The following is a 27,226-nucleotide window of genomic DNA, read 5'->3' on the forward strand; positions in this document are numbered from 1 at the left end:
CTTTCCTTGTTAAAGGGGCTTACCCAAATAATTGAGCTGGTGTTCTGATCCCGTGCGGGAAGTGGCATCCCAGGAAGCTGGGCCCCAAATTGCATTTTCCTCAGATCTGAAGAATTTCCCGCTCCAATGTCAATGTCTGTACTGCTCCTTGGGGGAAAGGGTGGGCGGTGAGCTCAGTTCTGTACCTTGGCTGGAAGCAGACCAGATGAGCTGGCCCAGCAGGACCAGGTGCTGAGAAGCCCCAGAGAGCAAAGAGGCAAGTCTCAGTAGCTTTGTCAGCACTCCAGGAAACACCCCAAGGGGTCTTCTGTCACCTCACCCCATCCCAGTCATTCATATCATAGGGCATATTTTCATAAATCTCATGGAATGTCTCGTCACATGAAATGCGCATTCACATTGTAAATTTCAACTTGGTCACATTTCTCTAGTTTGCTTATGAGAATATTATGGGGGACTGTCAAAAGCCTTATTAAAATCAAGATGTATCATGATTCCTCCTCATCCTCTAGGCCCGTGTTTCTCAGCCTTTTTATATAAAGTACCCCCAGCACCTACAGTTTTCAGACACAATTTTTTTCTACCATTGCAACACATTTGTTTAAACTACTTAATCGGAGCAAGGCAGACGATTAAATTTGAGTGTAAAAAAGTACAAAAAGAATAAAGCGCTGTAAAACTTGCAACAAAAATTCAGTTTTCTCCAAATTTCAGTTGTTGGCAGAAGCCCCACCCCTCCCCCCAACTTCTCTCGAGTACCCCTAACAGTACTCATACCACTGCTCTAGGCCAATATCCCCCATTGAAGAATGAAATTAGATTTTCATTCTCGGTCTTAATATTATGTTAAGTATCTGGTCACAATATACCTTTTTAGTGAAGACTGATGCAAAATAGGCATTGAAATCCCTTGGTCTTGACAGCAGAAGTTATTGGTGCTTCTTCTGTTAAGCAGAGGACTTACACTTCCCCCGTGTTTCCCCCCGCCTCTTGCTCACAAAGGCCGTGTCCAGACTCAGGGGTTTTTTCGGGAAAAGTAGCCTTTTCCCGAAAAAACTTCCCCTGCGTCCAGACTCAAGCCGCGTTCTTTCGAAATTATTTCGAAAGAATGCGGCTTTTCTTTCGATGGCGGTAAACCTCGTTTCACGAGGAAGAACGCCTTCTTTCGAAAGTTCCTCTTTCGAAAGAAGGCGTTCTTCAATGTAAAGAGGCCGTCTTCGAAAGAGAGCATCCAGACTCGCTGGGTGCTCTCTTTCGAAAAAGCGGATTTCTCTTTCGAAAGATCCGTCTGCAGTCTAGACGCGATCTTTTGAAAGAGCCTCTTTCGAAAGAAGCCTGCAGTCTAGACATAGCCAAAGGCACTCGACAGGACATCATCGTCCTGCTGTAACAAGCTCATCTTCCTGTGTCTTTCTGCAGAATTGGCCTTCATATGCAAATTTGACACAGTTAGCCAAGGACTAAACAAAGACCTCTCTTGGATGGTCCATTACGTTCAACACCCAAACGACATAAAAAACTAAGTATCAAACACCTACTGCTCCCTTTATTAGCCTCATTTAGCACAGCCACTTGACAGTTTTTTCCGCCACCTCTTCTCCCCTCTTTTTCTGCTTTAGGGAGGAACTAGTTGAGAACTTGAAAGTGGAAGACAGTATAGGGGACAGTGATCACGAAATAATAGAGTTCATGATCTTAAGGAAAGGTAGAAGGGAGACCAGCACAATTGAGGTAATGGATTTCAGGAAGGCAGATTTTGATAAGCTCAGAGAACTTGTAGGTAAGGTCCCATGGGAAGCAAGACTGAAGGGAAAAACAACTGAGGAGAGTTGGAAGTATTTCAAAGGGACGTTGTTAAGGGCCCAAAAGCAAACAATTCCGCTGTGTAGGAAAGATAGAAAATATGGCAAAAGACCAGCTTGGCTTAACAAGGAGATCTTGCATGATCTCAAAATAAAAAAGGAGTCATATAAAAAATGGAAACTAGGACAAATAACAAAGGATGAATATAGGCAAGCAACACGGGAATGCAGGGGCAAGATTAGAAAGGCAAAGGCACAAAATGAGATCAAACTAGCTACAGGCATAAAGGGAAACAAGAAGACCTTTTATAAATACATTAAAAGCAAGAGGAAGACCAAGGACAGGGTAGGCCCACTGCTTAGTGAGGAGGGAGAAGCAGTAACAGGGAACTTGGAAATGGCGGAGATGCTCAATGACTTCTTTGTTTCGGTCTTCACCGAGAAGTCTGGTGGTGTGCCTAACGTAGTGAATACAAGCAGAGAGAGGGTAACTTTAGAAGATAGGATACACAAAGAACAAGTTAAAAATCACTTAGGAAAGTTAGATGTCAGCAAGTCACCAGGTCCTGATGAAATGCATCCCAGGATACTCAAGGAGCTGATAGAGGAGGTATCTGAGCCTTTAGCTATGATCTTTGAAAAATCATGGCAGACAGGGGAGATTCCAGAAGACTGGAAAAGGGCAAATATTGTGCCCATCTATAAAAAGGGGAATAAGAACAACCCAGGAAACTACAGACCGGTCAGTTTAACGTCTGTCCCAGGGAAGATAATGGAGCAGGTAATTAAGGAAATCATATGCAAACACTTGGAAGGTAATAAAGTGATAGGGAATAGCCAGCATGGGTTTGTGAAGAACAAGTCATGCCAAACTAATCTGATAGCTTTCTTTGATAAGATAACGAGCCTTGTGGATAAGGGAGAAGCGGTGGATGTCATATACCTAGACTTTAGTAAGGCATTTGATACGGTCTCGCATGATATTCTTATTGATAAACTAGGCAAATATAACTTAGATAGGGCCACGATAAGGTGGGTGCATAATTGGCTGGATAACCGTAGTCAGAGAGTTGTTGTTAACGGTTCTAAATCCTGCTGGAAAGGGATAACAAGTGGAGTTCCTCAAGGGTCTGTTTTGGGACCCGTACTGTTCAATATCTTCATCAATGATGTAGATATTGGGATAGAGAGTACGCTTATTAAGTTTGCGGATGATACCAAACTGGGTGGGGTTGCGACTTCTTTGGAGGATAGGGACATAATTCAAAATGACCTTAGCAAGTTAGAGAAATGGTCAGAGGTAAACAGGATGAGGTTTAATAAAGAGAAATGCAAAGTGCTCCACTTAGGAAGGAACAATCAGTTCCATACATACAAGATGGGAAGCGACTGTCTAGGAAGGAGCATGGCGGAAAGGGATCTAGGGGTCATAGTGGACCACAAGTTGAATATGAGTCAACAGTGTGATGCTGTTGCAAAAAAAGCAAATATGATTCTAGGTTGTATCAACAGGTGTGTTGTAAGCAAAACTCGTGAAGTCATTCTGCCGCTCTACTCTGCACTAGTTAGGCCTCAGCTGGAGTACTGTGTCCAGTTCTGGGCGCCACATTTCAAGAAAGATGTGGAGAAATTGGAAAGGGTACAGAGAAGAGCGACAAGAATGATTAAAGGTCTAGAGAACATGACCTATGAAGCCAGGCTTCATGAACTGGGCTTGTTTAGTTTGGAAAAAAGAAGATTAAGGGGGGACATGATAGCGGTTTTCAAATATCTAAAAGGGTGTCACAAGGAGGAAGGAGAAAATTTGTTCCTCTTGGTTTCTGAGGACAGGACAAGGAGTAATGGGCTTAAAGTGCAGCAGGGGAGGTTTAGATTGGACATTAGGAAAAAATTCCTAACTGTCAGGGTGGTCAAATATTGGAATAAATTGCCAAGGGAGGCGGTGGAATCTCCCTCTCTGGAGATATTTAAGAACAGGTTAGATAGACATCTGTCAGGGATGGTGTAGACGGAGCTTGGTCCTGCCTTGAGGGCGGGGGGCTGGACTCGATGACCTCTTGAGGTCCCTTCCAGTCCTATTATTCTATGATTCTATGATTCACTTGTGCAAAAACGCACTTGAAGGGTGGACGCTCCGTGAGTTTTTGTGACGAAACGGCCGTTTTTCCACAAACACTCTGTAGTGTAGACAGCCTCAGAGGGATTCTGAAAGAACTCCTACCACAAGTAAGAAACCTCCGTCTCTTTGCATACTGCCAGCCTCGTCCTGCATTTGGGGAATGTCTCAGTAAGGAAGGCAGGGCAGAATACTAGGTGAACGGCGATTGAAGTTGCACTCTGCCTCCATGAGCGTCAGAGCTGGATTCTAAATCTAGCAAACACTGACCTGTAGAAGCATTGCTTGTTCTCCTCCGAGCAAATTTAAATAACGGGAACGTGCTTGAAAAATGCCATTGCTACAGCCGTTCCCCAAGTCTTACGAGCTCCAAAGCTATGTCTGCTCTAGCATTTGTCAGTAAAGCTTTTGTTGGTCGGGGTGGGGAAAAAGAGATACGCCCCAACTGTCAGGTTACGTCTACACTAGCGGGTTCTTGCACAAAAACTTCCATAGCAGCGTGGACACGGTCTTGCGCAAGAAAGCTCCGCTGGCCATTTTAGCCATAGGTCTTTCTTGCACAAGAAACCCCTGCGGAGCATCCACACTGCCCTCTTGCACAAGAGAGCTTACACCTGTTCGAAAAGAGCGTCGCTCTTGTGCGAGAAGCCCTCTCTTCCCACGCTGTTCTGTAAGGCGTCTGACGCAAGAGCGGGCGGGCTGTGTGGACGCGCTGCAGGTTCTTGCGCAAGAACCTGCCAGTGTAGACAGCCTCAGCCAGCACCAAAAGCGCCCGTGTGACGGCGCTAGGTCAGCAGCAGAGCTTGTTGGGGGTGGTTTACTTATGTTGATGGAAGAGCCGTACGATTAACCAGCCCGCCAGATCATGCTGCTGGCTGCTCCAGCCGGCCAGGCCTGCCATGGACAGGAGGCGCTCCAGCTGGGCCGGAGCAGCCTTCCATCCACAGCACAGTGCACTGGGCATCCACCTGCCCGCACCATACTGTTGGCAGAGACACTGCTCCAACCCAGGCAGGCCCACCGTGCTCCAGCAGCCCTTTGCCCCGGCAGGACAGGCCAGTTCAATTCTATGGTTAAACATTTGAAATGGGATTTTACAACCCCAATCTTGGGGTTCCCTCCAGTCCTGTGGTTCCTCCAAGTCCCCCTCTTGCCTCTTCCTATTCCACCCCTTCTCTAAGCCCCCTCCCTGCTCCTCTCCTTCCTGCACACCAACGAACAGCTGATCACAGCAGGTGCTGGGAGTTGATGGGTAGAGTCACTGGCAGGGGGAAGAGGCTGCCCTGGAGTTGCTAGTTTGTGCTCAGCACGTGTCATTTTTTCCTCCCTGGGCGCTCCCACCCAGAGTCGACGCCGCTGGCTCTGAGTTTGAAGGTGACTAAGAATAAACCCCTCTTCTCAGGGGGAAGAAGCCCCATTGTCCGAGAGATTTTCCCAGCGGTATTTGAATTTTCAAGCTGTGACTGCTCCCGGCCCCCAAACGCAGCAAGCAGCACCACACAGTTACACTGAGATCAGCCGGGGAATGCCCAGAAGCACTCAGCACACGTAGATCCAGGCTCAAGCAGAACAAGCTAAACTGTATCTGATCAGCTCACATCCTGGAGTGGCCTGTTCCATGTGCGAGGCCCCTTGGTGCTGTTCCACCGTGATTCTCTGCCTTGTAACAACGGCACCACCAACTGGCAGAGACGAGACACCACATTACACTCAAAACTACGCCGCACTGGAAGAGTGCAAAGCACAAGCAAGGCTCTTGCGTAGAGGCAGCCCTGCGATCCCTGGCCTCCGAGCACCAGGGAGGGAAAGGACTCCGCATGGGAGGAAGGGGGGAACAGTAAGTGTAGGGCATTAATTCCGGGGCTGACCCTTCGGCGTGTAGTACAGATGTTGTATGTTCTTACATGGAGTTCAGCATGGTGGTCTCAGAGCTCACACGGCTAAAAGGGAATGATCGCCCTACGCCTGCTGCAGCAGGAATGGTTCGGAGGGACTTGGGGGCTTACACGACGGGAGAGTCACCACTGTAGGAAAGCTGGCAGGTAGCAATCACGGCAGTGATCATTATGGGCTCTAGACCCGTCTCCTTCAGTGCTCATAAGCCTCCCCCATTGGAGCATAGTGCCGAGAGATGGCAGCGAGGGCCAGTCCATACAGCACTTTGGATGACAACAAGACAAGCCACGACTTCGAACTGGAGTCTGTTCAAGGGGAAGCCAACACGGGGCAGTGAGACACCATGGGGAGGAGGGTTCCTGAGTCCACAAGCAGCGGTGGTCCGAAGACGCTCCTAGCTAGCTCAAGGTACAGGGCTTTGTTCCTGGCTTTTCAACCTCATGGGGAGGAAGCATTTCCTCCCCCTCTGAGAAGACTCCATCCCCCAGAGTTGGTGGGAAGAGGGGGGCTCTAAGAAACAGCATGCAAGCCGCCTCAGCCACGAGCAGCAAGTCTGTTGGGGTAGGCGGGGAAACGTAGAGAGGAAGCAATCAGCTAGAGAGTGGGAGAGAAGGGAAATTGGGTGAGCAAAACACTGCCCTGGGGGTAGCCTGCCAGAGATCCTCAGGGCCTAATTTTACATGCTCACCCTGAAGTAGTCTCTACCTGGGGAAGCCAAAACGGGATAAATCAGGATGAACCTCAGGGCCAGTGGCCCTTCGCTTGCCTGGATCCAACTCCCAAGGCTGAGCCCTCCCAAGCACTGGGGAGCCCATACTGGTGCTCCGGCCTGCCTGCTGCGCTCCTGGGGGCTGGAGCAAACAATCTATTAGGCTGGACCCCTCTAGGCACTGGTGTGAGAGGAATTGGGGGGTGGGGAAGAAGCATCTTTCTGCTTCTCATTTGTGTGCAGCCCCCAACTAATTTTTCTATGGGTTGGGGGGTCCCCCAATCCAAAAAACAGGTCCCGCCCCCAAGTTAAACGAAGATTATTCCTGCTCAAGAGGGAGAGACAGAAGTATCATCGCTATGGCATGTTTAGGGAGCACTTTGAGACCCTCTGGTAAGCCAGCTGGTAAGTTGAAAGCATCCACTACGCCATTGCCTTTTGGGGAGTTTCTTTGTGAAAGACTACTGCTGGGGTTGGGCAGGGCATGCGATATGTTCTGGCTAGGAGGAGGGGATGAGAGGACTGCTCCCGAGTAAATATCCACTTGGTACCCATGGATACACGTGAACATGGCTCATTTTTGCCGATATGGACAAGGGATGTAATCACTTAATGGGTTAAACATTAGGTTAACCCAACCTTGAACTGAGTAACCAACTAAGAAGGATCGAAGGCAGTAGCCCACTCCAGCTGGCCTGGGGCCACCTGCCCCGTGGTGGGAGGTGACACAGTGACGCTGGAGCAGCCATCTGTCCCTAGCAGGCTGCAGGCAACAGGCTGTTCCCAGGCACCGGTTAACACTTACCCAGTAAGCATCACCCAGTTACCCATTCACATCCCTAATGCAGATGCAAAATGTTGCATCTGTGCAGGGGTCTACACTGCAGCATCCTTGAGATGTTCTTCCCTGAACAATTATTCGTGGCCAAAAGCAATTCAGCTTTCGTTTCCCCTTCAACCACCCATGCCAGCAAGGAGGCCTCCTGCCGGTTTGAAGGGAGCACAACCAAGGCAGCAAGTCTGGAGTTCGCATTCCCAGAATGGTGCTGATATTTATACTATGCAATATGGCAATTTGTTGTGTCTTCTGGCTCCTAGCTGTACAAAGAGCTGTATTAACTTGCTAAGAGTGGTTTCCCAATTTATGTACAACAGCAGAATTAAATAATAAAAGGACTGCCAACACTATACAAATACATTTTATTTAGAGATATCCATATTAAGATGCACAAATACTTTTGTTCACCAATTTCAGTTCACACAACTTCAAGTAGTGGAAAGAACAAACTGCAGCTAGTTACAATCTTCTGTAGAAGAGGGCAGTAGTAAAAGATCCATTTGTCAGACTACAGAATGGTTAACATACAGATGAGAATGTACAGATCTAGGTATTTAAAAGTGCATGGGTCTTTGCCACATGCACGAACATGCTTTTTCCGAGAGCCACATCTTTCTGACATGTGGACACAGTAGCCCGGTGAATGAGAGATTGAAAATTAACCTCTTAATTTGATCTGGAAATGAATCTATTCACAAGTCTCCCCATCACCAGTTACAAATTTTATTCCTTGATCAATTAAAAGGAAGTTAACTTGCAAACCAAATGTCAGTAGGCGGCTGTCCATATGATCAAGCAACACACTGATGACCTAAAAGCAGTCCCAGCTCAATTTTAACTGCTCTCTTACATTCTGGAGAGAAGGCCAAAACATTCAACTGCATTTAGGAAACTTGCATGGGACAGTCACCATCAGAGCCAAATCTTCGCAACCACTTTGAATTCTTCCCCACAAGAAAAAAAAAAAAAAAAAGACACCTCATTCTGCAAAAAATTATGCAAGCCAGCCAGCGGAGATCATGGGTTGCTGGATTTGTATTTTTGCAATCCCACATTATGTTTGAAGAAAGAGATGCTGGATCTGTAGAATAACTGCAGTGGATTTAAAAAGTACTAAAAACCACACGGAACCTTAACAGAACCCCTCTCCTTAGCCCAAAGAAAGCCCAGCGGGTTCCATGGTTAGTGAGATCCCCTTTCTGCATTCCAGCACTGAGACAGCACTGCACGCTGCTCAAGAAAGGCCAGCGAGGATTGCTCTATGGATGTTAACATTGAATAGCAAGAATCACAAGAATTAAATCAGTCTTTAGTTAAACTCCTAGCATCAAGACACAAAGTGAAACAGACTGACCTATACATTATACTTAAGAAACCCAAGAGGCACATTTTGCATTGATCAAAAATAATCTTGATATACATTGCAACATTCAGTGAACCCGGAACTTGTGACACGAGCCCCCCAGTGGAAGCGATTCAAGCAAAATTCAGGAACTAATGTTCTTATTCCATTAAGAAAATGTCAATGTTCCATCTACTTGAATCAGAAGTACCTTTACAGTTCTCTGCACACAAAGCCCATTTTCCTCCAAGTTCTTTCTGTACACAATGGAAATAAGTAACCTCTGTCTCACACGGTTGGACCCAAAAGCATGTCAAAAGAGCAGAGAATGGGAATAAAGAGATTATATATATATACACACACACACACACACACACACACACACACACACACACACACACACACACACACACACACACACAGATCCCCAGAACAACAAGTAAAAAGCAGCCAGATTTAGATACCCAGCCACGCATGAATTCAGTTGGGAGCACAGCCCTCCAAATCAGAGACCAATTCAGGGAATTACCCAGGCAGGGTAACAGAGAAGGAAAAAAGTAAGAATCAAACTGTAGGAGAGAGGTTATGATCCAGCAAAGTACTTAAGCATATGCTTCAACCCCTTCCTTCAGTTTCATTAGCTTCAGCAAGGCCTAAGCATATGCCCCGGTGTTTTGCTGAACAGGAGCTGAAGTCACCTGGCCACAAAGGAACTCAGCGCACACACCTAACAGAAGAGAAACTGGGAGAAAAGGCTGAACGGGGGAGACTAAATTTGTGGAGGAAGAAGAGGAGCAGAGCCTGCTGCAGGCTGTTTTGTGAGCAGGGAAGCTAAGCAAGGGTACCAGCTTGTGCTGCGTTCTGTGCGGCTCTGGCAGTTAAGTGGCAAGTCCCAACTGGATGGTTACATCCTCTGCATCTACAGGAAATGCAGGATCAATAGGTAGAGGCAAGCATGGGAAGCCACAAACAAGGGCTCTTTTGCTATGGCATCCCGGGAGTGGGAAGAGATGCCCCTCAGCATCCCAGAAATGAAGCCATTTCTAAGTCAGGAAAAATGCTGGAAAAGGACAGGCACAATAGAAGTCTGGCGGGCGTGACGGGCTGATGACGACCCCCTTCACTTTAGGGTAAGTTCAACTGTTTTGATACAGTGCAGAATCTTGATACAATAAACTGTGCTGAGATTTTTTTTTTGTGCACGCATGCACACAACAACCACCTATTCCAAATAAACGCTAGGTCCTGAATTTAAAATGGAAGCAGGCAAATGACACGAGTCTTGATGTTTCCAATGCACTAGATGTTTAAGTGTAGCCTATTTGGAAAAACATTTTAAAAGAACTACAATTCACTGTAAGACATCCTAATCTCAAACCACACGTTGTGATCACCACATATTTCAAACACTCTGTGTAGTCTGTGCACCATTTACACTAACATACATCACAGGCAAGTGGGGGAAGACCCAGCATCTTATGTACATACTACCAAACACGTAAGCACTGATGTCTGCAGCAGTACTTATCCCAAGACAAATTGGTGCATTTGATTTGCGTCTATCCCATATTCTTGAACGTCAAATGAAAAAATGTCAACTTACAATACAAACTTGTTGCAACTTCGCGGTTTACATTTTAGAAAACAACAATGATGAGTTTGTCAGATAACTCAACAAAGATCAAGGTACCATAAAAGAAAGGCACGTTAACCTCTGATTGGTCCTTTTCATTATTTGGATGAATCATATTGATAGATATATACCCTGAGACTGCAGGAGCCCATAATAGGAAAGGAAACTAGGTGAGCAGGTAAACAAAAAGTACAAGTTTAATGAGATTTAAGATTCAGCACCTGAAAATTCCCTTCTATTCAAGGAAATTGATAGAAAAACGTTTCTGGAAAAAAACAAAAACAAAACAAAAACACACCTGTTATCTCCCAGATTTAAGTTTTGATACCAGAGGATTAATGCTTGAAGGGGGTACAGACAGGATATGGTACATGTCTCCCAGTGTTGTACACAGCCCTGTGTTTCATTTCAGTCCATGCCTATGGCAATTTATATGGAATCAGTACGGTTACCCAGCTGGTGAAATGCCAGCCACAGCACTTACTGTACATGTGAATGGCCTACAGCAAATACAGGTCCTCACATGCACCCCAGAGGAGCAGTGATTGAAAAAAAATGGCTTCTGAAGGCCTTGGGATTCTAGGATAGAACTGACCTGGTTTGGCTCCGACAGCTTGTGAGTACACTGATTTAAGTATCCAATTCAGGATTACCATGAGATTTTGATGGAGACAGCACTGATGAAGCTACGAGGATTACCTAATTCCCAAGCAATCAACTCCAGCACATAGGAAACAGCTAGAATAGATTCCACATAAAGGCTGTGTCTAGACTACATGGCTCCATCGATGGAGCCATGTAGATTACGGTTATAGGCAAAGGGAGATGAAGCGGTGACTTAAATAATCGCTGCTTCATTTAAATGGCTGCCACGCTGCATTGACAAACAGCTGATTGGCTGTTTCTCGGCTCAGCACACTAGTCTGGACGCTCCGCGGTCGACATCAAAGCCCTTTGTCGACCGCCCCAGTAAACTTCATCCCACGAAGAATAACGGGGCGGTCGACAAAGGGCTTTGATGTCGACCGTAGAGCGTCCAGACTAGCGCGCTGAGCTGATAAACAGCTGATCAGCTGTTTGTCGGCTCAGCGCAGCAGCCATTTAAATTTAAATGAAGCAGCGATTATTTAAATCGCCGCTTCATTTCCCTTTGCCCAATAAACAAATCTACATGGCTCCGTCGACGGAGCCATGTAGTGTAGACATACCCAAAGGGACACGATCAACCTAAATTTAAAACACAAACTTTGTTTTTTAAAATCTCCCTATTAAATAAAAACTTCCGGGTGGTTCCAAGAACTACCCCAAACCTGCGCTCCTTTCTGGGCACTTCCAACTGCCCCGTGGCTGCTGCTGCTACTTGCACACTCAGGATGACAACAAGCACAAACCATCCTAAAGCAGAGCCTGACTACGTTCCCCTCTCCTCCGCTCTGCCCCAAGATTAGGGCACGGGCGTGCTGCAACTGACCACCGGTACCACAGGGAAACCAACACTCCACAAACGGCCATCAAAGCTGCCCTGTAAACCTGAAAAACCTTAACTGGGTCTTTCTGGACCGGGAACCCCCTGTAGGACAACAAGTGCAGCATGATCAATGGAGTCACTCAGAGCTTCTTTGAAAACCCCTGCCAAGACGGGTATCTGAAAAATCCACGTCTTCTCTAGGACTCTGCAGCCACAAACATCTCACAAGGAGCAGCACCTCTGGGAGCAAGGTTTAGATGGAAGCGAATCGCTCCCGAAGGCACAACTACCACCAATCAAGGATTGGTATTACGATAGCATATTTTTGCCTCAATCTCAGGGGGTGTTGAACTGGACCTTGTATTTTTAGTCTTAAGTTTAAAAAAAAAAGTTTAGAAACGTCTATGCTGTCTCTCTCTGGCAACACTGGAACAGGTCCAAGATTAACACAAATGCCGAATCTCAATGAAACTTGAGCTTGGTCTCTGGCTCTTCTGATTTGGGAGTGCCGGGGCGATATATCACACAGCCCCTAGTGGGAGGTTGCTCTCACATAGCCGCATCAGCTCACCCAGAGCAACACTACAGAGAGCTGGGTCAGGTGTCTTTGGCTGGCAGAGCAGACAGTGACACGATGGGCTAAGGTTGCATGGGATAAATAGGGGGAGTAATGTTGAGCTCGATGGGGGGGGCGGGGGAAGCTGGACAGTGTAGGAAAAGGAAATTGGTTCTCACATGACGAGCACACTGGTTAGTTGCTGTAGGGATGCCACTCAGTACTCACGAGTTGGCTAATATTGGGTCCGCCGCTGTTACAGAATTCATCTGATTCTGCATTAGAGCAGACGCAGATGGTGCTTCAAGGATACCAGGATTTCTAGAGCGGCCTTATGAAAAGTGATGGATGATGAAAGAAACTGCTTGAGACACTGATGCAAATAGGATGCCATGCTAAAATAATGCCAAATAGAGTAAAAAAGTGCCTGTCTGTCCTAATGATCCTTAAGAACCTTCTTTCCCTCAAAGCAAGTCTGACTGGGAAAGAAAAAGGTCACCAGAGAGATTTGACTTCGAGCACTTGGAAAAATTAGCTGGTCTACAGACCCTATTTTAAAGCTATTGAAATCTACTCAGGCCAGTAGGGTTTCTCTATTGTTGCTTGGGACCTATGCGTCAGCCTCTCTGTTGCTGTGACTCTACTGGACTGACAAATCAGTGTCCCATATTTGGACCCCCATTTCGCTACTTTCCACCCCACCATGTTTTGTCATTTCTATCTAAATGTACGTGGCGGAGGCAGCATAATGCAAGGGAACAGGCAGGGCTAGAAGCCAGAACGTCTAGGCTCTTTCTGCTTTTGATTTACCATGCGCCATTTGGCAAATGGCTTCTCCCAGCCTCAGTTTTTATAACTGCTCAATGGAGCAAAGGGAATATTTAACTGTGGATAATCGGGATCACATTCCAGTGAGGGAAAAAGTCACTTAAAACGCTCACCTCAAGCTTCATCATCGGGCACCGTTAAAAGCAACACATGATTACTAGGATAAAGAAAAATATTTCTCAATTTTTGTTTTGCATTGGACAGCACTGAATGACTATTCCCTTTACCGTGTGTGTGTGTGTGGGGGGGGGGGGGGGGGAGAAGAGGGGGCCTTTTCACAGAAGGGATAATTCCCTCCTCCCCCAAACAGGAAACAGTCACCAATAGAACAACACTGTCCGAAGGCTTGGGCAAGGCCAGTATGTGAAACTGCATACCTGCCATCACCCCAGGGAAAGGGACTAATTTAAAACTGGTGCCTCCTTACCACCACCACTCCTCCTCACACTGGACAATGCTTAAAGTAACATGGACAGAACCATTTCCCCAAAGATTCACAGCTAGTTTCAGATTAACAAGAGTAACTGTAAGGGGGTAAGATGGAGACCAAAAGGCTCCCTTCAGCATTAAAAACGTGTAAAATGTGACTCCGCTGGAACGGAACGCTCAGTGCAAATCTGACCCCAAACAAGACCTGCCTGGGAATGGAACATTCCAAAAAACCCACACAACCTATCTGTGGGAGAGCGCACCATCTTACACGGGATTTGAAACTATTTCTGCACAGAGATGAAGTGTCACCGCATTGATTGAATATTGATGGATTGAATATTTCTTTTTCTTTGCATGTTTCTGGGCAGAGATAAATGTTACATCTCTGCCCTGCCACGCACTCAAAAGAAATCCCAGAAGCAGCATGTTCTCATCATTTTATACCGGTGACAGTATAAAAATACTAAGAATGTTTATGTTAGTTTAACAGATGCTCTGAGAGAACTACTTCATTTACAGCCCTATAATTTAACGGCTACTACTTGGAAACGGCATAATAAACCCACATTTCAAGTTCAGTTTTTGCTTTGATGCAGATTAAGCAACCAGAAGTTGGAATGAAGTAGTAAAGATCACTTTGCAAATCAAGAAACAAGTCAGGCATTAGCTTAAGTAAACTATGCTTCAAATCCAGGTTTGCTTACTGTACAGACCCTCTCCTTAGCCCTAACTTCATCGGGAACCTGCATTACTACCATGTCTTTCATTTGATAATCTCCAATTAGAAATCAGGGCTCAGCTATTAACCGCATATTAGACTCAGGACAGTGAGGCCCAGATGTGATGCAAACAGGGCAATGGCAGCAGACCTAGGAAGAGAAACTAGGAGTCCAACACTGAACCCTGTGTTCTAGACACAGGATCATCTTCTCACCAGAAATGCACAAACCTCCATGACTGGGCCTGTATTTTGTTCACTCAGTGTATCCAGACGGTCATCTTTCACCTACAGCTCCTGGGACGTCCAAGGCAGGATGGAGCAAGAAGCTAGGTGCTCAGGGAAAAAAAAAAAAGACTAAGTCTTCTATAAAATCCAAGTGACAGCCTGTGCTTTCTTAACATGAGGAGATGAACAGGAAGTCTGGCTACCCGGTAAAAGTTTCAAACGGCATTAAAGTAGTTACAGTCATTAAAGAAGAGCAAGACAGCTCTATGTGCTAATAGTAACAGCTAACTGCACATGCCACTCTTTCCAAAGGCCAGGAAGAAAAAAAAAAGTATCCCCCTGCCCACCAGCTTTCATGGTAGTCACTGGCTAGCAAAGACTGTTCCTGCTAACATTACTCATTGGTGGTTGGAGAACTGCAAGAGGGGGAAAGTGTCTCCAGCCTGAAAGAGGTTTGTGTCTTTAGCCAGACCCCAGGACTTGAGTCCTGGCTCCTCCCAGCCATCCAGCCCCAACCACGCAGAGGACCCCCAGCTAACCTAGAAAATAGGCAGACTGAATTAGCCCCCATGCAAATCTGTCTCTTAATCCAGGAAGCCATTTCCTGCAGTGCCCCCAATAAACCACACACCACCATCGTAACGGCTGTCATGTGTCACACTACTCCCATGGTAGCACAGGCAACCTATGCCGAAGCGCCAACACCCAGGACAGAGAAGGGGTAACAAGACACAGTCATTTTGCTCCTGCACTGTTAGGATGCCAGGCTGAGAGCCTTGCTACACTCTGGGTTAGATGCTATATTCTTGTTGGTGCTCTGTCCCTGGGTTCCAATGGTTTCCATTTACTTTCCTTGATGTATACAGTGTCATTAGACTTGTACTTTAAAAAAGAAATAAAAGATCAAGCCAGGCCTGTGCCAGGCTCTGCAGATAAAATAGTAGCTTATCTCATAAATATTTTTAATATTTTTAATTACAAGTAGTCCTCACTCCAGGTAATGTAACCGACACAAAGTACCTGCATACACACAGCTCCTGGACTTTCACAGAAAGCCTGGCAGCAAACACTCGATAAGAAAGGAATCCTACCTCACAGCAAAGTAGGGGGCATATGGCTGAGTTAGCCTACGTGGGGGAAAAGTCATTTGGAGTAAATACAATAAAAAGGGATTTTAAAACAACCCTTCATATAAAGGGTCAAGGAAGTTAAAGCAAAATCTGGCCAAAAAAAGATGTACAAAACTTTTGAAGAAGAACAGAGAACTCTGCCAAAAATAACTTGCATTTAGACCAGAAAACAATGTCATCACACAATTTCTTTGTTTAAAAAAGGAAAGACAAAGTGGAAATCAGCATAAAGATGGGCATTTGGAAAAAGTTCTCATTAGCTCCAGAGACCAGCATAATTCCCGTGGAGTCCTGATGGAAGGGGACCTCCTGCCACAAACAGCTTCGTTCCAGACGAGTCGTAGCAGTGGGTGTAAACAGCATTTGCGAAGAAGTTAATGTCAGAAAAGTAATTCCTCCAGGTTTCATCATGATTCTGTTAAAGGAAATTTCAGGTCAGTATTGCTGCAAGTAAGACAAAACACAAAAGCTTGTTTCATAAAAGCAAAATGTATCCCCTTTCAGATTATGGAGACTTTCTGCATCACTGATGCCTTGAGTTTATACAGATGGGACTAGAACTGTTTGATGGCCCAAATTTCCTCAGAAGGAACACTGGGGGGGAAGGGAAGGAAAATAAAGTTGGAAATGTCACTTATCACTCATACTTTAATTATTTAATAACTAGACCAACTGACAGTCTATTACTTTGTACTAAACGTATGTTAGGATAGCACACAGGAATCTCAATCAAGGATCAGTCTCCCCCCCCGTCCAAACACTGATGATTGAAAAAGGTAGACATACTAACCAAAAAGGAGCCAGTCTCAAAAAAAAAAAATCTACGTAATTATACCCATAATGTATTTCTGATCTCCTAAGTCATCTTGTTAGATGCACATTCCATTAAGCAACCACATAGCCCACTGTTCACAGCGTGTACACTGTATGTAAGAGTATACAGGTTGAACCTCTGTAGTCTTTGCTGAACCACGGGAGGTCAACGTAGTCTAGCAGCATTATCTACACTGCCATTGCTTAGTGGGATCTTAAGAGGACATTTAGGGGTAGAGAACATAAGAACGGCCGTACTGCGTCAGACCAAAGGTCCATCTAGCCCAGTAGCCTGTCTGCCGACAGTGGCCAGCACCAGGTGTCCCAGAGGGGGTGGACCGAAGACAATGATCAAGCGATTTGTCTCTTGCCATCCTCCTCCAGCCTCTGACAAACAGAGGCCAGGGACACCATTTCTATCCCCTGGCTAATAGCCTTTTATGGACCTAAACTCCATGAAATTATCTAGCTTCTCTTTAAACTCTGTTATAGTCCTAGCCTTCACAGCCTCCTCTGGCAAGGAGTTCCACAGGTTGACTATGCGCTGCATGAAGAAGAAGTTTCTTTTATTAGTTTTAAACCTGCTACCCATTAATTTCATTTGGTGTCCCCTAGTTCTTCTACTATGGGAACTAATAAATAGCTTTTCTTTATTCACCCTCTCCACGCCACTCATGATTTTATAGACCTCTATCATATCCCCCCTCAGTCTCCTCTTTTCTAAACTGAAAAGTCCCAGTCGCTTTAGCCTCTCTTCATATGGGACCTGTTCCAAACCCCGAATCATTTTAGTTGCCCTTTTCTGAACCCTTTCTAAGGCCAAAATATCTTTTTTGAGGTGAGGAGACCAAAAAATATGATTTAATTGGGATAACAGAGACTTGGTGGGATGACTCGCATGACTGGAGCGCTGTCATGGAAGGGTATAGACTGTTCAGGAAGAACAGGCAGGGGAGAAAAAGGAGGAGGAGTTGCACTATATGTAAGAGAGCACTACGATTGCTCTGAACTCCAGTATAAAGAGGGAGAAAAACCTGTTGAGCGTCTATGGGTTAAGTTTAAAGGAGCAAAAAACAGCCTTGATGTTGTGGTTGGTGTCTGCTACAGGCCACCAAATTAGGAGGATGAGGCTTGCTTCGGACAACTGAGAAGCTTCCGGATCACAGGCCCTGGTTCTTGTGGGGGGACTTTCATCACATGACATCTGTTGGGAAACAAATACAGCAGTACACAGGCAATCCAGGAAGTTTTTGGAAACTGTTGAGGATAACTTCTTGGCACAAGTGCTGAAGGATCCAACCAGGGGCCGTGCGCAGCTTTACCTTCTGCTCACAAACAGGGAGGAACTAATAGGGGAAGTGGAGGTGGGTGACAACCTGGGAAGCACTGATCATGAGATGGTAGATTTCAGGATCCTGACCAAAGGAAGAAAAGAGGAGTAAAATACACACCTTGGACTTCAAAAAAAGCAGATTTTGACTCGAGAGACCTGATGGGCAGAATCCCCTGGGATGCTAACATGAAGGGGAAAGGAGTCAAGGACAGCTGGCAGTATTTTAAAGAAGCCTTACTGAAGGCACAGAAAGAAGCCATCTCGACGTGTAGCAAGGGAGGCAAACATGGTAGGAGACCGGATTGGCTTACAGGGGAAATCCTTGGTGAACTTAAGCACAAAAAGGAAGCTTACAAAGAGTGGAAACTTGGACAAATGACCAGGGAGGGGTTTAAATGTATAGGTTGAGAATGCCGGGGGGTTATCAGAAAGGCGAAAGCACAAATGGAATTGCGACTGGCTAAGGATGTGAAGGATAACAAGAAAGTGATCAGAGAGGGTGTGCGGCCCCTACTGGATGAAGGAGGTAACCTAGTGACAGATGATGTGGGGAAAGCTGAAGTACTCAATGCTTTCTTTGCCTCTGTATTCACGGACAAGGTCGGCTCCTGGACTTCTGCGCTAAGTGACGCAAGATGGGATGAAGATGGACAGCCCGTGGTGGGTAAAGAACAGGTTAGGAACTATTTAGAAAAGCTAACCATACACAAATCCATGGGTCCGGACTTAGTGCATCCGAGGGTACTGAGGGAGTTGGCAAATGTCATTGTGGAGCCTTTGGCTATTATCTTTGAAGCGTCGTGGAGATCGGGAGAAATCCCGGATGACTGGAAAAAGGCAAGTGCAGTACCAATCTTCAAAAAAGGGAAGAAGGATAATCCGGGGAACTATAGGCCAGTCAGTCTTACCTCGGTTCCTGGAAAAATCATGGAAGGGATCCTTAAGGAATCCATATTGAGGCACTTGGATGAGAGGAAAGTGATTAGGAATAGTCAGCATGGATTCACAAAGGGCAAGTCGTGCCTGACCAATCTGATTAGCTTCTATGATGAAGTAACTGGCTCGGTGGACATGGGGAAGTCAGTGGATGTGATATACCTTGACTTTAGCAAGGCTTTTGATACCGTCTCCCACAATATTTTTGCCAGCAAGTTAAGGGATTGTGGATTGGATAAATGGACGGTAAGATGGATAGAAAGCTGGCTAGAAGGCCGGGCCCAGCGGGTAGTGATCAATGGCTCGATGTCAGGATGGCGGTCGGTTTCTAGCGGAGTGCCCCAAGGTTCGGTTCTAGGACTGGTTTTGTTCAATATCTTTATTAATGACCTGGATGATGGGATGGATTGCACCCTCAGCAAGTTTGCGGATGACAATAAGTGAGGGGGAGAGGTAGATATGCTTGAGGGCAGATATAGGGTCCAGAGTGACAGACAAATTGGAGGATTGGGCCACAAGAAATCTGATGAGGTTCAACAAGGACAAGTGCAGAGTCTTGCACTTGAGATGGAAGAATCCCAAGCATAGTTACAAGCTGGGAACCAACCGGTTAAGTAGTAATTCTGCAGAAAAGGACCTGGGGGTTATAGTGGATGAGAAGCTGGATATGAGTCAACAGTGTGCCCTTGTAGCCAAGAAGGCTAATGGCATATTAGGTTGCATTAAGAGGAGCATTGCCAGCAGATCCAGAGAGGTCATTATTCCCCGTTATTCGGCTCTGGTGAGGCCACATCTGGAGTATTGTGTCCAGTTCTGGGCCCCCCACTACAAAAAGGATGTGGACACATTGTAGAGGGTCCAGCAGAGGGCAACCAAAATGATTAGGGGGCTGGAGCATATGACATATGAGGAGAGGCTGAGCGAGTTGGGTCTATTTAGTCTGCAGAAGCGAAGAGTGAGGGGGGATTTGAGAGCAGCCTTCAAATTCCTGAAGGGAGGTTCCAAAGAGGATGGAGAGAGGCTGTTCTCAATAGTGGCAGATGGTAGAACAAGAGGACCAGGCTGGATATTAGGAAAAACTATTAGGAGGGCGGTGAAGCACTGGAATGGGTTACCTAGGGAAGCAGTGGAGTCTCGACCCCTAGAGGTATTTAAGTCTCGGCTTGACAAAGCCCTGGCCGGGTTGATTTAGTTGGGATTGGTCCTGCCTAGAGCAGGGGGCTGGATTTGATGACCTTCTGAGGTCTCTTCCAGTTCTATGACATCTGTATACAGTATTTAAGAGTTTGCACAGAGCACTGAGAGTCAGGACTGGTGGCTGTAAACAAACTTTATGGGACTGTGGGAAAGTTGGCCACACCCATGATTAGTGAACATCTGGCTAAGTAAAATCATGTCGAACCACAGGTGTTGTTGGACCAGAGAGAGTGCCGGACTAGAGAGGTTCAACCTGTAATAAAAGTAGAATATATTATTTGACACGTATAAAATAGAAATAGCGTTTTTTTCCAATGAAGCAGTGGGTGTATAGACTTCTTTTTTATTTCAGATCTTGATCACTCCTGAATTCAGACACCTAACCTAGGCCTCCAGGACTAAGTTTTCTAGACCACAAACAAATCGCCTAAGTCTACTATGACCACCTAAGATTTACTTTGCACGTGTGTAGCAAATGCCACACTACCAATGCTCAGCATCAAGATTTATTTTGGAGATCTCAATAAGAACTACAAAATAGCAGCGTACGAAGTTTGTACATTAGTAGCGGTTTTGCACGGAGAATATTTTGTCAAGACTGCATAATTCACTACTGCTTCACCATATTTTGCTCAAGCTTTCAAAAACAAGAGTAACCGTAACTGATGGGTAGTTATGAGCAACTGGAAAATAGGAATTAGAATTAACATTTAAATTCAGACTTACTAGAATGTGCTATAAGTCTCTGCACCATCAATTCTCTCTGCCTGGTCTAAAATTGTAGCTTATTTTAAAGAGCACTTAGATTTACAGTGCAATACAATACATTGCAAATGGCACTTTATATTTTCAAAGAACTGCAACAAGTTAGAAAAACCTTCCCCACAGGTCATCATTTCTGAGGAACGGCTCAACAGATTTCAGTTCCCATGTCAGTGCTTTAGTGGAGCTCAACTGATACGTAGTTTCCAAAATTGTAAAATTAACTTGTCTTCAAGCCCTGCAGCATCAATCCCAACATAGAAGTGTTTCAATAGCTGCAAGCTACTCACAAGCCAGCCTTTCCCGGTCGTCAACTTTAAAATTTCACTCCCTCCTAGTTTCTGTTTTTGTCCACGGCAGGTGTGGTTGGGTTTTTCATCAAGGAACCTTTGGGCTCGGATGTCATAAAACAACAGAGAACCCTGTCCTGTTCCCACTGTTATAATGTGCTCATAAAAGCTTACTGACCGAATACCTGTCAAAGAGAAAGGAATGTTACAATCACATTTAAGAGGAGATGCATGCTCTGGCAGGTGCTGTTTTAGGTCCCCCCTGGAGGTATAATAGTGGATTAGTAGGCAGATTATTTTATTTCCCTTTCACTGCAAGACAGCACATGCCAGTTCTATTTCGGTTACAGCAGTCACAGTTACAATTGCAAATATCTCCCCCCTCCTCACAAAGAATCTGATCCAACTCCCAGTATGTATTTATATTGGAGTAGCGTGCCAAGGAGCCGCATTCACAATGCAGGGCACCCTGATGCTTAACAACAAAAGATGGCCCCTGCCCCAGAGAGCTTACAATCCAAGTAGAAGATGTGAACTACAGAGGTGGATAGAGACGGGGGAAGTACAAGGAAACAATACAGAAAGACTTCCTTCGTTTCAGTGGCAGCAGGAGTGGACACATGACAACGGACAGCTGCCATATGCAGATGTATTAATCACTAGGCAGGAGCGTCTGTCCTTAAAGACTCATTTCCCGGTGTTCCAAACATCACATTATCGATAAAGAATTTTACAACTAGTTTACAGCACCCAGTTTCCGTTTTTAGCACTTCACCCCACCCCACCAATGTGCACAGTGGTGTTTTGCTTCCCAATACTCAATATTGTGCCATTTGAGGCTTCAAACCCAATAACGTTTTACTTGAAGTTTCATGACATTAAATTAGATTCTATGAAATGGATTCATTTTGCTTTTCAAAAAAAAAAAATCTAGGCTTGTGCCGTGACCTAAATGAGTCCTTTAAACCAATCTGCTTTGGAAAGTGAATTTACCCAAGCAGAAGTATGTAGCATTACTTGGTTAAAGTCTAGTCATCACTGCACTATTTGCTGCTTAAAGAATTGGTTTTGTATATCCCCAAAGAAACGCATTGCGTCACCGAGGAACACAAGAGACAGCTTCTCCACCTTCGTGCTGGGATACATGACGCTTAAGGAGCATGCTACAGTTTAATACAAGTAGAATTAAAAGGTTCAAGATAGAAGTGAAAGTTGTGTATAAATAATATGCAGCCAAATGGCAGTTTAGTTGAATTCATCCTAATCAAGTGGGATTAAAAGCCAGAATTTGTGCAATAATGGGAGAAAAATCTTTAGAAATTATGTACAGGCAGTCCCCGGGTTACGTACAAGATAGGGACTGTAGGTTTGTTATTAAGTTGAATTTGTATGTAAGTCGGAACTGGCATCAGCCGCTGCTGAAACTGATCAGTTTCAACAGCGGCTGAATCTGGACACCAGTTCCACTTACATACAGATTCAACTTAAGAACCCCAGGCGTCCCCAAGTCAGCCGCTGCTGAAACTGATCAGCAGCTGATTCAAGGAAGCCCAGGGCAGAGCAACTCTGCCTCGGGCTTCCTGCAGTCAGCCGCTGGTCAGTTTCAGCAGCAGCTGACTTGGGGACGCCTGGGGCAGAGCAGCTCGGGTGCTGCTGGGTTGGTCCAGTAACGCGGCCGTTCCTCAGTGCTACTGGACCAACCCAGCAGCACCACAGCTGCTCTGCCCCAGGCGTCCTGATTCAGCCGCTGCTGAAACTGATCAGCAGTGGCTGAATCAGGATGCCTGGGGCAGAGCAGCTGGGGTGCTGCCGGGTTGGTCCAGTAGCACCGAGGAACGGCCGCGCTACTGGACCAACCCAGCAGCACCCGGTGCTGCGGGACCAACCGGCAGTGCCCCACCTGCTCTACTACAGGCCCCCGGCTTTGCTCCACATCTCCCTGGTCTGCTGGGGGGGCACTAGCTGCGTTCCCGCTCCCCCCCCCCCCCCAGCAGACCAGGAAGACGTGGAGCAAAGCGGCGGAGGACCCGGGCCGGACCGCGGCGCTTCCAGATCAGCGCCGCGGTCCGGCCCAGGTCCTCCGCGGCTTTGCTCAGTGTCTCCCTGGTCTGCTGGGGGGGCACTAGCTGCGTCCCCCCCCCCAGCAGACCAGGGAGACGCTGAGCGAAGCCACTGAGGACCCGGGGCCGGACCCGCGGCGCTTCCAGCTGATCTGGAAGCGGCCGCGGGTCCGGCCCCGGGTCCTCCGCCGCTTTGCTCCCCGTCTCCCTGGTCTTCTGGCTCCCCCAGCAGACCAGGGAGACGGGGAGCAGCTTTTCTCGCCCCGGAGGAGGCGGGCGGCGGGACCAGGCATCCCGCCGCTCCAGTCCTCCGGGGTGAGAAATCCCCGTTCGTAACTGCGGATCCGACATAAGTCGGATCCGCGTAACTCGGGGACTGCCTGTATAAGGAGGAACAATCTCTAGTTGGCTAATGAGGCTGACAGCATATTAGAGCAAGTTGTAGGCATCTGTTTTACATGCTTGGTTTGGTAAATTCACTGTAAGTGGGTTTGGACTCTGTGGAAGGCAGCAGAGGCTAGTATAGTTAGTAAGAGACCAACCAGTCATTTAGGCTTAAAAATCCACCAGGGAAATGCCCTTTTAATTCTGTTCCTCTGAAGCTGCTCCTGGAGAGTACTCACTCAAGGGAAGTAGGTGGTGATGAATGCATGCGGAGGGCATACAGCCTCCAAAACAATTCTTGCATTTTATAGCTTTTATTAATAAAACTTGAGATCCTTCTTACTTACAAGGTCGTAAGTACCTCACTGATTCTTCCAGTTTATCAAGAGGATGTTTTACAGCACACTTGATAAAATGGCACTTCAAATTGGTCCATAAGGGTCTGAAGTACTTCGGATTAATCAAATATGAAACCAAAAGCACAGTTTGTACCTAGAGCTGATGAGAAGACAAACTAAGATCTCTCATGTGCCCACTGCTATACTGTGTGGGTGCCACAGTAATATTCTGCACTCCTCTAAGGTATTAGGAGTCTGAAGTACATTATGAATATTAGTACATTATCTCTCAACAATCCTATAAGACAGGGAAGTTTCCCCATTTCACAGACTGGGAAGCAGAGTTATGACCTACTCAAGGTCATACTATGACTGGTAGAAGCCCCTCTGCTCCTTCCTTCACTATTGGACAAACTTTCACTGTTACGATTCAAAATAGTTACTGAAACACAGTACGATTAAAACACATCAATATATTTTAATAAACCAGTCCCAGTGAAAATTAGTTCTCACTTACGATCTAAGACCAGGTCTACACTACAGACGTATAGTCATTGAACTATGTCGCTCAGAGTTGTGAAAAATCCACACTTGAGTGCAGTTATACTGAACTCCACTCTCCCCTATGACAGCAAGGCTGTCAATATAGTTATCACCTCTTTGGGAGGTGGATCAACTGAAGTAAAAATCTTAAAGGAATCAACATGTTCCATAGAATCGCTATGGATAGTAATTCCCTGATCTAATAAGAATATAACAATAGGGATCTATTATCGACCACCTGACCAGGACAGTAAAAGACATCTTTTTAAAAGTGGAAGTCAAATCCTAGTGAGGTAAATAGAAAGGAGCATAAATACTGCCAAAATTAAGTGTAAAAATGTAATAAGAAAAGCCAAAAAGGAGTTTGAAGAACAGCTAGCCAAAAACTTAAGAGGTAATAATAAAATGTTTTTTAAATACGTCAGAAGCAGGAAGCCTGCTAAACAACCAGTGGGCCCCTGGACGATTGAGATACAAAAGGAGCATTTAAAGTCATTGTGGAGAAACTAAATGAATTCTTGCTTCAGTCTTCACGGCTGAGGATGTTAGGGAGATTCTCAAACCTGACCCATCCTTTGTAGGTGACAAATTGGAGGACTTGTCACAGATTGAAGTGTCATTAGAGGAGGTTCTGGAATTAATTGATAAACTTAACATTAACAAGTCACCAGGACCAGAGGGCATTCACCCTAGAGTTCTGAAAATTCAAATGTGAAATTGCAGAAATATTAACTATGGTTTGTAACCTATCCTTTAAATCAGCTTCTGTACCCAATGACTGGAAGATAGCTAATGTAACGCCAATATTTAAAAAGGGCTCTAAAGGCGATCCCGGCAATTACAGACCAGTAAATTTAATGTCAGTTCCGGGCAAATTAGTTGAAACAATAGTAAAGAATAAAATTGTCACACACACAGAAGAACATAATTTGTTGGTCAAAAGTCAACATGGTTTCTGTAAAGAGAAATCATGTCTTACTAGAGTTCTTTGAAGGGGTCAAGCAAACATGTGGACAAGGGGAATCCAGTAGATATAATGTCAAAGGCTTTCTGGAAATCTAAGTACAAGGTCCCTCACCAAAGGCTCTTACATAAATTAAGTTGTCATGGAATAAGAGGGAAGATCCTTTCATGGACTGAGAACTGGGTAAAAGAAAGAAAGCAAAGGGTAGGAATAATTGGTAAATTTTCAGAATGGAGAGGGGTAACTAGTGGTGTTCCCTAAGGGTCAGTCCTAGTACCAATCTTATTCAACTTATTCATAAATGATCTGGAGAAAGGGGTAAACAGAGAGGTGGCAAAGTTTGTAGATGATACTAAACTGTTCAAGGTAGTTAAGACCAAAGCAGACTGAGAAGAACTTCAAAAAGATCTCACCAAACTAAGTGACTGGGCAACAAAAAGGCAAATGAAGTTTAATATGGATAAATGTAAAGTAATGCACATTGGAAAAAATAACCCCAAGTACACATAATATGATGGGGGCTAATTTAGCCGCAACTAATCAGGAAAGATCTTGGAGTCATCGTGGACAGTTCTCTGAAGACGTCCACACAGTGTGCAGCAGCAGTCAAAAAAGCAAACAGGTGTTAGGAATCATTAAAAAGAGAATAAGATGGAGAATATCTTATTGCCCTTATATAAATCCATGGTAGGCCCACATCTTGAATACTGCATCCAGATGTGGTCTCCACATCTCAAAAAAGATATCCTGGGTTCAGAGAAGGGAAACTAAAATGATTAGGGGTTTGGAATGGGTCCTATATGAGGAGAGATTAAAGAGACTGAGATTTTTCAGCTTGGAAAAGAGGAGACTAAGGGGGATATGATGGAGGTCTATAAATTCATGAGTGGTGTGGAGAAAGTGAATAAGGAAAAGTTATTTACTTGTTCCCATAATATAAGAACTAGGGGCCACCAAATGAAACTAATGGGCAGCAGGTTTAAAACAAATAAAAGGAAGTTGTTCTTCACATAGTGCATAGTCAACCTGTGGAACTCCTTGCCAGAGGAGGTTGTGAAGGCTAGGACTATAACAGGGTTTAAAAGAGAACTAGATAGATTCATGGAGGTTAGGTCCATAAATGGCTATTAGCCAGTATGGGTAAGGAATGGTGTTCCTAGCCTCTGTTTGTCAGAGGGTGGAGATGGATGGCAGGAGAGAGATTGCTTGATCTGTGTGATTCACTCCGTCTGGGACACCTGGCATTGGCCATTGTCAGCAGACGGTATTGGGCTGGATGGACCTTTGGTCTGACCCAATCTGGCCATTCCTATGTTCTAACTACACGGACAGAAGAAACTCTCCCGTTGGCATAGGAGCATCTTCACTTAAGCACTAAAGCAGTTCTGCAGTGGTGTTTCAAGCGCAGACCTGCCATAAGTTCAGGGCGCTAACATTTTTCCCCTTCAACTGCTTGAGCAATTTGACACCAACATGGAGAAACGTTAGATTTGGGGAGGGCATCGAGCGGTGCAGTGGAAAAGCCCAGAAACCTCAGCTCAATTCCTGATAATTGAGTCTTTCAGAACAATATTTACATATTAATCCCTTTCATGTCAAAATGACGTTGTGAAGCGTTACTTAGAATGCACCTATAGTGTTGGATATGCTAACTGGAACATTCAGCAGCAAAGAGCTGTTGGCCAATACTCCAATATGTCTTATTTTCAATGGGGTTAGGCATCCACAAACCCACGGAAGTTAACGGGTGCAACAGATGTTCAGCATCTGTGAAAGTACGGCTGCTTATCCAAGTCAGATTTAGGATTAACTTTCAAAACCTGTATAATCCAAAACAGTACAAAAATTTACAGTTAGACAATTTACATTTGGCTCAAATTGCGTAAGAACAGGCTCTTGTAAAAATTAAA

The 27,226-nt window shown here is 45.4% G+C and overlaps 1 protein-coding gene and 1 long non-coding RNA gene across 2 annotated transcripts in view; one reads left to right on the top strand and one right to left on the bottom strand.

Annotated features, from left to right (window-relative positions):
* Positions 1–27,226, top strand: part of LOC142830002 (uncharacterized) — a 35,157-nt gene that overhangs the window by 7,360 nt on the left and 571 nt on the right. The window contains exon 4 of the long non-coding RNA XR_012905011.1: positions 6,818–6,928. This is a non-coding gene — a long non-coding RNA (uncharacterized LOC142830002). The remainder of the gene's footprint in view (positions 1–6,817; positions 6,929–27,226) is intronic.
* DCAF12 (DDB1 and CUL4 associated factor 12) overlaps positions 7,707–27,226 on the bottom strand; it is a 50,749-nt gene continuing 31,229 nt past the window's right edge. The window contains exons 8-9 of the mRNA XM_075932785.1: positions 21,028–21,212; positions 7,707–16,111 (exon numbers count right to left, since the gene is read on the bottom strand). Of these exons, the coding sequence (XP_075788900.1) occupies positions 15,953–16,111; positions 21,028–21,212 (344 nt within the window). The 3' untranslated portion in view covers positions 7,707–15,952. The remainder of the gene's footprint in view (positions 16,112–21,027; positions 21,213–27,226) is intronic.

Source organism: Pelodiscus sinensis, chromosome 6, assembly GCF_049634645.1.
Source record: "Pelodiscus sinensis isolate JC-2024 chromosome 6, ASM4963464v1, whole genome shotgun sequence".
Lineage (NCBI taxonomy): Eukaryota > Metazoa > Chordata > Testudines > Trionychidae > Pelodiscus > Pelodiscus sinensis.